A 12,089-nucleotide genomic window follows, 5' to 3' on the forward strand; every position below is an offset into this window, starting at 1 on the left:
CACCATACCACACCAGAAGACTTAAGGCATCTACACTTCTTCTTCAGCCCAACCTTTTACACCCCTCACGTCGATGCATTGCACCTGTGTGCCCTCTGCTCCCTTTGGGGGTTGGTCAGTGCCCCTGGGCACTCCATGGCTCATTAGCTCCAATACGATTCACCTGCTTCTCACAGCTGTACCCACTGGGGATGAGGCTTGGCCCAGCCCCACCCCAATTACCACAAACTGTGTGCCTACACACCTGTCCTTCAGAGTTGCTGTCCCATAACAAGATTTTTAAATGCTTGTTTTCTCACAATCATGTGTTGTTTGTTTTGTTTCATTCCCATTACTAGGAGTATGAAAGACTGGGGGAAAATAGTTTTTAACTAAATAGCAGAAAAAGACTAACCAGTGAGATGTAACAGTTACCATGTGTAGATATAAAACCATGGAAAAAAGCAAACTCTGCATTTCAATTGTTATACTATGAGCAGAGAAGCAGAAATTTCACTTTAAAAACAAAAGGGGAGCATTTACCTATTTTGTGCCATCATTTGCTTGCAGTGCAATGAGATGGCAATTGAAGCAGACAAGGACACAGCTAGAGATCTTCAGGAACAGAGGACAACAGCTAGCAGGCCATGGAAGACCCCTGACTTCTTATCACCTGATTTGCTGTCAGATTCTGCAGACTGAACCTGCAAACAGATACTTGGAAATCCATGTCAAACGTGAAGAGTCAATCTGGCTATATGGTTACACCTCTGGAAAGCTGAATTTCATCTCTTTCTTTCACACATGCCAACCATTTGACAAAGCAAAAAAACAGATCTACAGAATAAAGACAATAAACTTTCCCAAAGTGGGCAAGCAGAGATTCGTGTGCCAACTATCACACCACATTAAGAAGAAATATGTGGTAAGACTCAATGTGAGTCAGTATAAAATGGGCTGATTCAGAACTTCACTACAAAGGCTGCATCCAGCAAAGTTCTGCTGGGGGCAAACATTTCCCAACATACTCAAACTGTTGGCAGGAGTAAAAAATACTGATACATCCACTGGCAGCAAATGAACCCTTTTATTTTACAGAAAGCATTTTCAAAAGCACAAACAGGTTTGTTTCTTTCTTCTGTCTTAAATGGGAGAAATGGTACACCAGAACACAGTGACTTTTCATCTGTAAGGAAGTGAGAAATCAACACTCAGCAGTCAAGTAATGTTCTGCTCAGAGAACAAATGCATTTAAAAGGGCTGCCTATCAGCCTTCCAAAACTTAGTAACACTAATTCTCATCACTACACATTGACTTCAAAGATACTCAGAGTGTGAGTAAGGCAAATACTAGACTAAATACTGTGAGACTCAGCCCTAAGAAAGGAGAAAAAAGTGGCTTCAGTGGTGACATACTTTCAGCAATCCCATAAATCATTTATGCATGCAACAGATTCAATTAAAGCCAATGTGCTCTGTAGTTAGGTTTGTGTATCCATAACAGCAGGATTTGCACTGAAGGTCATTTATCTTTGTGACATTGAAGTGAATTTCTAGTTTGGATCTTTTCCTTGTTTTTAATTTTAAGGTTAGGGATTAACATTTTCAATACACGAAGTTACAAATGTAGTAAGCACAGCTTCTCTAGGCATCTCCTAGTAAAAACATTTGCCTCCAAGTCTTCATTTGTGAAGATGTGATGTCTGACAACAGGCAAAGGTCATCTCAAGACTGAACCTTACACTGAAGTTACAATTCAAAGAACTAAGACTGGAGTAGATCCTTTGAAATGCATATATTTAGAAATATTTTTAATTTTGTAGGCAAATCTTTTATTTTTAATAGCCGGGTTAATCTTGAGAGTCAAAAGTGTGCCACATATGGAGAAGGGGGAGCAAAGGAAAGAGAGTGGAACTTCCTCCTAGATTACTTTACTGTAACTTTCATGCTAAATGAGAGTTCATTTAAGAAATTCAGGCACAGTTCCCACTTAGGAAAGAACCAGGTGTGAAAATTCTGCCATCTCTTGAACCAGAATTTCAGCATAACACATCTGAAAATATAATGTCCTGCATATTTAAAAAGAAATAAGATGTTTGTATAAACAGTAATAAACATCCATGCATGTTTTTAAATAAAATCCTAATCCATGCTCTTAACACAAAATAATTATTGACAGATTTTCTTTTGGATTTTCCAGAATCAGAGATATTTAGTGTGAATTCCCTTCAAGCAGATTTCAATTAGGGCTTTACCATATTTAATCCCCCAAGTGAAAACAAAATCCAAAGTGGAAGAGAATTTGTACAAATTTCATTCCAAAAATATTTTTGCCTCCAAAGCTTTGCTAGGAAAAAAACACTCCTGAAAATGATTCAAATGGTTTTGACATTAGGAAAAGTAAACAAGCAAAATAAAGATGGAAAAATCATGCGGTCAGTTTGCAAGTGCTGTTTATTGTTTGAGGCAGGGTTAAAGCCTTTTATAAAGACAAGAACATATATGCAAACAGACTGAAAGTGACATTAGGTTATTCTAAACATCCCTATTCCAAATCCTGCTGCCTATAACATTGCCATAGCCAAAATGTGCAGAGGCTTCAAAACAGACATCATCATAGGAACAAACTAAGATTGCTGTTATTTTGGTAACCAAAACAGATGACAAGTGCCCTAAATATTTCTATTAATACTTTTGATTAAAGAAAAAGGCATGTAGTTTTCATTTATCTGCTATCTCCTCAGACTTGCAATGTGAATTGGCCTTTCATTTGTGGTCATATATGACATTGGAAGAGGCGTGGCAAGTGGCTAGAATGTGTTTTCCAGACACCAATCAAACAGCTCAGAGCTCCATTTGAGCTACAAGTGGTGTGAACTGCATCGTTCTATGTTCATCAGTGGTTTTAAGTATCTGTTAAAGATTTATTATATACTTGCAGAGTGAGCAAAGGCTTCCGTTTACTGAGTGAGGCCCAAAATGCTGAGCAGCAGCAAGCTTTCCTTTGGCACTCAGCCAGTGCCTCACTATTTCATCAGTCACATCTGCTTTCACCACTGCCTTCCATGTTCAGTTCACTTCCACCTGTAATGCCGGCTGATAAAAGCCCCCAAGGTAGACAGTTTCTAAAGACTCATATTTTATTTTTTTTTTAACCAGGAAAGTGAATAAAGACCACCAAGTAATTCCAAACAAACCAAGAACAGCTAGGCATTGATAGCTCTGCACTGGGATCAACATGAATGGGTTTGGAACAGCCAGGAGATCAGAAGTTTTGCATATTCCTTGGCCAATCCCATTGTATCAAGTGGAATTTAACACAACATATGCATGAAGTGTGGGACTTTATTTTTTTTCCACAGTAACAAGTTAATGATTCTAAATATGTCCAACCTCTTTATCAGAATAGTAGAAAATTTGCCATGCCTTTTTATTTTCTCGACTGAAAATTTGACAATAGCCTTTCTTACATAGATATCAAAAGGTAGGTATCAACTCTCCAATATATTAGTAAAACTGCTAATTATGTTAATTCCACCAGTTGCTTTTGTTGACCTTTTTCCCTCTGAATAATCACATCCATTTGGTGGCAGATTCATATCACTCCTTTTAAGCACTTTTTTCCCCAAATTTAAGCATTTAATTATAAACATAATCCCTAAAAGTTAAAAACAGCTTGTGCAATAAACCAGGAATAATACACACTGTCAATATCATTAGCAAGGACTTCTTCCAAGTGTAAACAGTTAAACTATGACATTACTTTACAACATAAAGGAATGTTCACTTTTCTGAATGTAAGAGCTAGTAAACAGTGAGATGTGATTCAAGAATTAGAAAAATTTATTTGTCTGGGAAATTACTAAATTCCTTTTCCTTTGCATGTAAACATCTATACAAATTGACAGTGCTTTGCACGGCCAAAATGTTTTCAGGACATATATTTTTTCCCTGCTGAAAGAAAAAATAACCCATCTAGGCTCTTTTTGGGGGTGGGTGGGTGGGTGTACTACCAAACTGTGAAAGGATTTGTGCAAGCATGTATGAGATGATAGAAACACAAGCACTTAATTCACAGGGAAAAAAATAAGAACAGATAAGGGCTTTTTCATCTGAAATACAGCCTCTCTCTTTTATAAACAGTTTGATATCAGCATCCACTCTGGCAGAGATAAAGGCGGTGCTTTTGGAGGCGCCGCGGACGGAGCGGGCTCAGCCCGGCCCCAGGTGTGACCCTGCTCTCCTGCCAGCAGCCCGGACCAGGCAATCCATCACCGTGCTCCCCCTGCCCGGCCGGGTGCTCGGCTGCAGCTGTCTGTCACACGGCTGGATGGGACCTGCTTAAAGGCAATCATGTCAATCTCTATGTGACTACTCAGACTAAGATAGAAGGATGATCTTGACAGGCTTGGCAAAGTCAGCAGAAGGCACTAGAGGACTTTAGTTACACGCTTAAAATGTAGATGCGATTTGTGCTTCTTATGTGGAGGGGTTGAAGAGGCGCAGAGCAGCGCTGTGTTTTATAGCTGGTCGTCTCGGATGAATCTGTTGCCCTCGGAATGTTTTCCATAGTAAATGTAGCGACATTTCCCCAAAACGCCTACAATAAAAAGGAAATTAATTACAGTTAGGATTGAAGTAAAATGACATGCAATAAAGCACGTAACTTGGGAAATTGGAAGGAGGGAAAGGGTGTCTTGTCCTGCAAAAGAAAGAAAGTTTGTGCATTTCAAATAGTCAGTTTTGCCATTTCAATCAGTAGTTTTGAACCCACTGGAAAAAATGTGTTCAAATACCTACATGACCTATCCTGTTAAACATACATCCACGAGTATCTTCAAAACTAGAACTACATAACACTGAAACATCATCCTGAGTGTTTTAAATCAGAGTACCTCTCTCCTGCTTCTAAAAAACCCCAGAAAGTCTTGGTTGAAGTTATATTTTGTGCTCTCTGCTGTCTCCCTGCTATGTGTTTAAAAAGTTTTCCTGACGAATGAAACCAAAAAGAACAAAAACAACAAAACCAAACCAACCAAAAAAAAAACCCCAGCCCCCCCCCAAAAAAAAAGACACAAAAACCCAACTGCAAATTATTACAGTTTAATGTGGATCCCGGAAAAACCTGTCAAACTTTTCCAAAGTCATCCTGCAAGCTCCTAAACCACCCTTATTTTCAGTGACTGCTGAAGTGAGGGGCTGAAATCTATATGGGAAGCCATTGACAGACATGGGCCAGAACAGTTGGCCTCCCTAGACTCCAGCATTTTTATACATACAAATAAATGTTCAATAAAAACATTTCCAAAGTGTCTTTTCAAACAACATTGCAACATCCCATGAGCAAGATACAATTTAATTGCGCTAAATATTGGCACACGTGGGATGCTTTCAATAATTAGCCATAATACTGGTTTTGGGAGGCAAGGCACATTATTCACAGTGAGTATTCACAGAAAGATGCCTGAGGAAGCCTTAACTGCCGTGGGTGAGACACACATACCTGCAAATCTCACTACCTTATTCAAAAGCATCCCCTCTGGTGGTACTAAGTGGTATGTGAAAGCACAAGTTCACAGTTACATCCCACCTGTGAACATCCTCAAAGATGTTAAATTTTACTAGCAGAGTTGCTCTTTGAGCCCTCAGACATGTATAGTCAAATTAAAGTCATCTCCCATGTGCAGAAAGAAGGTGGAAGGGTCTCCTCTGCCTTGGGAGTGTCTTACCAGGGCAGTCACTGAAGTATCCAGCTCACCTCCATAAGGGCAAACATAACCTAGCCCAAAGGAGACAAGCACTGCCTTACATAAAGGGTAAAGAAGGGGGAGGAGCAGATCTTCAATTCTTTCTTGTTTTAAGATTTCCAGAACTCACACAGCTGTTACTGTTCCCACTTGCAGTATGAATTAACCATGCAAGCTTTTATATTCTGTGCCATTGTTTTCCAGTATAGCGTCTGGATACAGTTAAGATACATAAGATAAGCTACTAAAGCTTTGGAAGACATGGTCATGAAAGATTAATCTAAACCCATGCTCTTCTTCCTCTCCAAGACATCATGATGGTAACACGTTCCTATGAGGGTTGTGGGGGGGAGATAGAGCTGTCATTTGTTGTGAAAAACATTCCTCTTCAGAGTAATATAAATGCAGTGGGGACTATACAGTGCAGTGCCTGCTCATTTTCCCTTCCTGCTTAGAGCTTTCCTCAATAATTTCAATTTCAATAATTTCACTAGTGAAGCAGTTTCCACATGCAAAAGATAACAGCATTCCTAAACAAGAGTCTAATGACCACCAAGTTATTCTTTCCCTAAACAGATATCCCAAGTTGGCAACAAGGACATTTAGAGCTCTAAATGCAAAGGATATGAGCAGTTTATTAATGACATTCTTTGGACTCCTTTTTCACTGGCATTGATAAAAGTCTTGTTTGAGGTCTGCTGCATTTCTTAAGGACTGGAAGCAAGACTGTTTATAGAGATGCTGGTGAGAGAGTGCTGTTTGATGAATGCTGGAGACTATAGCTAGGTGTCAGTGCTTAGAAAATGAGGCAAGGACATGAGGTATTAATATTGTCAATGATCTCCTGACAGGAAAACAGATACTGTATTCACCTCAGATTTAAATAGACATCAAGTGCATTAATGACAAAAGGGCAGACTTCAAACAAAGGGGGCTGTATGGTGCTGTGCCGAGCCAGTCTCCGAGTTGGCAATAACCTGATCTGAAAAGACACTGTCAGGGCTACAGACAGGCCTGGGATTGTGTGCCGTGACAGAAAACAGAGATGCTGACAGAGATACCGGTGCCATATTATGCCAAGTATATTCTAACACTGTCTCCAGTCCTAACTAAATCTGACATCATTTCCTATCGCTTATAGTATCCTCCACTGCTCTGGCAGAATATTTCTCCCCAGACATCATTACAAACTCCACTGTAGTTTTAAAGTTACTGGCAGGCCTGTGCTGTCGTGGAGGCTGGGTCTAGAGGCCTAAGGATAACCTCAGTCAATCTAAATTTGGAGTTTGCTGGAGAAGTGCTCTCATTTTCACTGATATCTCAGCTACTTGAGGTGATCTGAACGCTAAAGTGTGAGGAGCTGTCACCTTGAATAAAATCCTTAAAGTAAAGACGCTCTGTTCCCGGGATGTTCAGCAAAGATGTCGGACAGTCTGGCAGCAGGAAATGAAATCCAGCTGCTGCTGCTCGCCTGGGGATAAAGGTGCTTGGGCTAGTGACAGTTAAAGTCAGCTGAAATTTTTGAAATCCTGCAGCCTACAATTGTTTAAATTAAGGAAGTGTTGTCTCCGCAGAGATTCCCTACCCAGGCACACAGCTGTGATTCGATTGCCAGGCATATTACACATGCTGCTCAGAGAGCCTTGATAAAAGCACAGTTGAAAATGTTGCCATGAGACCTTGTTTATCATGAAGGTTATTTGTAAAACAATAATCTTGCTCATAAATTAAATGCGGTGACTGGCATGGTTATTTGTTTTGCTTTGTTTTTCCTCTTTATGTCCCACCTCCCTTTGGCAACTACAGAAAGCTCAGAGAACTGCAAAATGCTTGTGTGCTGCAACAAGAATTTTGATGCTAAGATATGTCACATGTGAATTTAGGAAAGCTACTGCTTTTTTTCTGCCTATCTGCTATGGTATTCTTTCCTTGCAGGGCTGGGAGTACACTTGCTCTTTTGCACACAGACAAGGGAAGGAATGAGGGGAAAACAATACATCTGTGGCTGTTCTTGTGTTTTTAATTAAAATATCCAGCATTGGCCATAATAAGCTAAGTATACCCCCTATACATCAAAACAATACACAGCATCTAGAATGAGGTTTCTGCTCAAGGTTCTTAAGAAATGACAGCACAAGGTCTCTTGAGGGATCATCTTCCCTGAATGAGGCTTCTAATTTTTCTTAAGTAGCTGATTCCACCATCACCACAAGCTGTTAGAACTATAATTATGAAAAAACTGCATTGGGAAGAATCATTTTTAAATTCACTCTTTATCTTTTAAATGTTTCCATCCTTCGGAATGGATGTTCTAATTACGCTGGGTAAGTAATGACCTTGCAGTTGCTCGCATGTGTTGTGGTATCAGTCTTTCTTCACAAACACATTGTAATGTCAGCAGCACCAGCCTTTCCTTAGCTGAGGGAAAACCCAATTATCCAAATAAATAAATAAATACATACATACATACATACATACATGCATACTAAAGCATGTGGAAAAGTTCAAGTCATGTTAGCTCCTTTTAAATTTGGCATAGTTTGCAGAGAGCTATGGTGCTTTTAGACCTCTACACACTTTGCTAGAGCAAAAAAAGGTTTGCAGGTGTATTATATCAGAAGTGGCAAAAACAAGTTGCAATGGGAAGTGTTAGACCTAGAGATCACACAGCCATAGTTAGTTACAGGTCAAAATTCATCTCAAGCCAACAGTGATCTAAGGGAATTGTTGTTGGTAGCATCTTGTTGCCTTTTTCCTATCCCATTAATCCTCCACATTTAGAAAAACCCACCTCTCAGTCATCACAACTTGGCCAGCTTCCAGCAACACGGCTTCCTCCAGTAGCATTCAGCTTTCTTTAAAAATAATTACTAAAAGTAGTCAAGCCAAAAAATTTTGCCACCCCCATCAAAACCTATTGCCACATCTGCCCAACATCCCTACCAGGCACCCATTTTAACATCAAATGTTTTTAATAAGCCCCTCTGCAAGTGAAAGCAGCAAAGTATTCACAATTAAATGTGTTTGTCAAACGCTGGTCTGCAGTATCCATCAGGGAGTACATTTCAGCTCACAGCCTTCTGCCTGTCTTTCACATGGACTAACCACAGGGCTGCTACCAGGAGCTGCGGTCAGATAAAGTGTAGCACTCCATACACAGACTCAATATTCTACTGGAATTCCTCTTCACCTAACTTTAATTAGAGCACAGTACCTAAATCCTCCACTGCCAATTTGTATTTGATCCATATTCATCTCTTTCTGCACAACCTGCTGTTGCATAGTTTTGCTATGGGCTATTAAACAGCTGCCATGTTCCACCAAGAAGCTGGGTGCATTTCAGTGTGGTTATACTACCAATCTGTAAATTGTTTTGAGACCCTTCAGGATGAAATATCAATGCCATTATCATTTTTTTCATAGGCACTTGGGCATATTCTACAATTAATGAACAGAAGCTGTGAAATTCCCTTAAATATTAATATAAACTTCCTATAAAGGAAAGCAATTCCCTACTGACTGAATTTAGAGGAGAATAAATACCTATCTATGAACAATTTAAAGTCTATAATGCTACTGATTTAGGCAAAATACCTCCATGAGTCAAGTTAATCTAAAACTCTTAAAAATCTTTTTATCTAAGGGATATGTAAAGGCTGGAGGAAAAAAAAAAAAAAAAAAAAACCCAGCCCAAAAGCAAACCCTTTTGTACAGGAGTTTAGTAAGTTTTTTGTTTGTATTTATCTACCTGGAAATTCTAACAACTTTAACTAGTTGTCTAGTTGACAACTTATTTTCAGTTCCTTTTGGAGAAACAGAATACTTGTTTCTATGGCACATGATCCTCCAGCCTATAAATTCTCTGACACAGGAATCTGAGAAGATCCCTTGGAAGGCAAGAAAAGGTGTAAGGGATCATCGGAGTCACCAAGCACTGCCAAGTGTGTAACCCAGACAGATCCACTCAGAATTGCACTCTGCCCCAGCCAGCAAAGCTCTGCCAGCGTGGGGAGGAGCGAGCTCACAAACTGCGCCGTGACACAGGACAAGAAGAGAAGAGTTGCAGCTGCCCTTGGTAATGGGATGGGCTCTCTGGCTGCTACCATTTCATCTGTCTGCTGCAACCACATTTCCCCATTGCTCCCAGCTGGAGTCAAGGCACAGGACTCCTCAAACCAGAGAAAGAAGTAGCTACAGAAAGAGGAGAATACAACAGATAAGAATGCTTTTGGTTATGCCACAGTTAAATGCTGTGGAAAAGAATCTTAAAATGACCTGAAATACCGCAGCAAGAAACAAAACCTAGATAAATTCCCTAAAATATTATCATAACATACTCATAAGTGCTCACATAATGAATGCACAAATATTAATGTTCCTTATGTTATGAACTAGTTAATTTATTTTTAAGAGGATAGAAATGGTATATGTAAGCAAAAATTATCCACAATTTCTTAAAAAGTAGCTATGCATAAAGGGGTGAGGTTGTGCTTGAGAAGGCTGGGGACAGAGCTACCTGTGGCTAAGGCAGAATTCCTTCACCAGGGCCACAGTCCTCACAGAGTGGTCCCCAAATACTGCCAAAGAGGTGCCTGTGAATTAGGGACTGTGGTCCATTGCAGGTTTCCTGGAGAAAGAAGACATACCTTCAGTAGTAACTGCTGATCCTGACTCCCCCCTCTCTCTGAGGGTAAGAGCATTCAAGGAAGGTAACCTTCCCATTCAGAGGAGATGAATTACCTCTGCTCTGCTCCCTGCACAGGGATGCCGAAAAATGATAACATTTTCCTCTGGACACCCTACAGCACGGGGCACAAAATAGTCTTTCAGACTGAAAGAAATTACTGAAAGACACAAAATCAAATCTGTATCCAGTCTACAGCAATGGTGTTAGAATTATACACCTAAGCTAGAGCTGAGAGGAATCACAGAAGGCAAACTAACACACTGAATTATTGCAAGTATCCTGCACAGACAAGTGCTGTGACATGTCAAGTCTCACTGGCCTGTTTGTGGGAAGGAGGAAAAAGGGGGGAGTATGCAGGGAAGTGAGAGTAGGGGAGGGGGGAGCAAAGCAGTCAGCAGGGAGGGGATGTTGGAAAAATTTGCAATGAAGGTGATAGGAATACAAAGATGTGAAGTTTGCATCCTGGGCCAAGGAAGCTGCATAAATGTTCAGTGTAAACTAGCAGTCAAGCTGATGTGTGATAAAGTGCAGCCTGCTGTAAATACACTTCAGGGCTCCCAGTGCAACTAGGGAAGAAACTTGTAATTTGGAGGCGGGGGGAGAAAGAAAAAGTAAAAAAAAAAAAAAAAAAAAATGCACTGCAAGCTTTTTCTCACATAATCTGTTACTGGAAAATTGAGAAGCTTGTCCAAGTCCGTGGGAATAAGCTGATGAGCTGATACTTAATAATAAACCATATTGTGTCATGGTGCGGAGTCATCTAGATCCATTCAGGCCACAAACTATATTACTTTATACAGCCCTGGCTGACATACATTTAAAGCCCTCTACACATTAAGGAGCCATTAGGCTGACAGATTAAAAGTTATCTTGGAGCTAATGTTTCCATTATGCGTATCCTGGCAGTGGAACAATCAACACACTGTTCCTCAGATGTCATACTTTGTTTAAAAAAAGGGTAGGGGGGAGAGCAGGGGGAAAGGAGGGTATCCTTCCCTCCTTGAATGACATTGACATGATCAGCTTTGATCTGGGCATGTGCTGTCTACAGATTCTCTACTGTTGGCTAAAATAGGAGCATTTAGGGCATAATACTTTAAATCATTAACCAGTTCCATACTCCTCTGGGTATCATTGCTACAATTTAAGGTTCTACACTCGGGATTTCTTTGGAATCTTTCCATGCTCATTGTAACTATCATCAGAGAAATATGTTGGGGGGTTGGAACGTCTCTTCCTAGTGAAAATGAAACAAAAAGCACGCAACAAAAGTACACAACCAAATAAACTAAAACTCCAAACCAAATGCTTTTGTCTCTTCAGTGTACCTTTACCAGTTTTGCACTGTTACTGTCATGGAGAGAATTAATGCTGACTTTATAATTAAATACTTGCTGTAAAATATGTTGCAAAATTAAAGTAGATTTTTTTTCCAATTACTCGGACTCATAAATTTTGTTCTTAGCTAGATACTGTAATCAAAGAAACTCAAGAGCACAGAAAGCATCAGCGTGCCAAATTTTAGGGGCGGACTGATGCTTGCATTTGGATATATACTGAACGCCCTTGAAGGAGATGGAAGAAGGGAAGTATGGGCTGGCAGTCCTCTGGGCCTCGATGTGTGTCATTCTCTCACCTGTGGTGTGAATAGAGCAGCAGAGTACGGGCAGACCAGG

The 12,089-nt window shown here is 40.1% G+C and overlaps 1 protein-coding gene across 1 annotated transcript in view; it reads right to left on the reverse strand.

Moving 5' to 3' along the window:
* Nucleotides 1-2,436: 2,436 nt before the first annotated feature.
* The window catches only part of LRMDA (leucine rich melanocyte differentiation associated), a 601,006-nt gene continuing 591,353 nt past the window's right edge, over nucleotides 2,437-12,089 (reverse strand). The window contains 1 exon segment of the mRNA XM_084209966.1: nucleotides 2,437-4,579. Within this exon segment, the coding sequence (XP_084066092.1) occupies nucleotides 4,500-4,579 (80 nt within the window). The 3' untranslated portion in view covers nucleotides 2,437-4,499.

This window comes from Fringilla coelebs (assembly GCF_963513975.1).
Source record: "Fringilla coelebs genome assembly, chromosome: 8".
Lineage (NCBI taxonomy): Eukaryota > Metazoa > Chordata > Aves > Passeriformes > Fringillidae > Fringilla > Fringilla coelebs.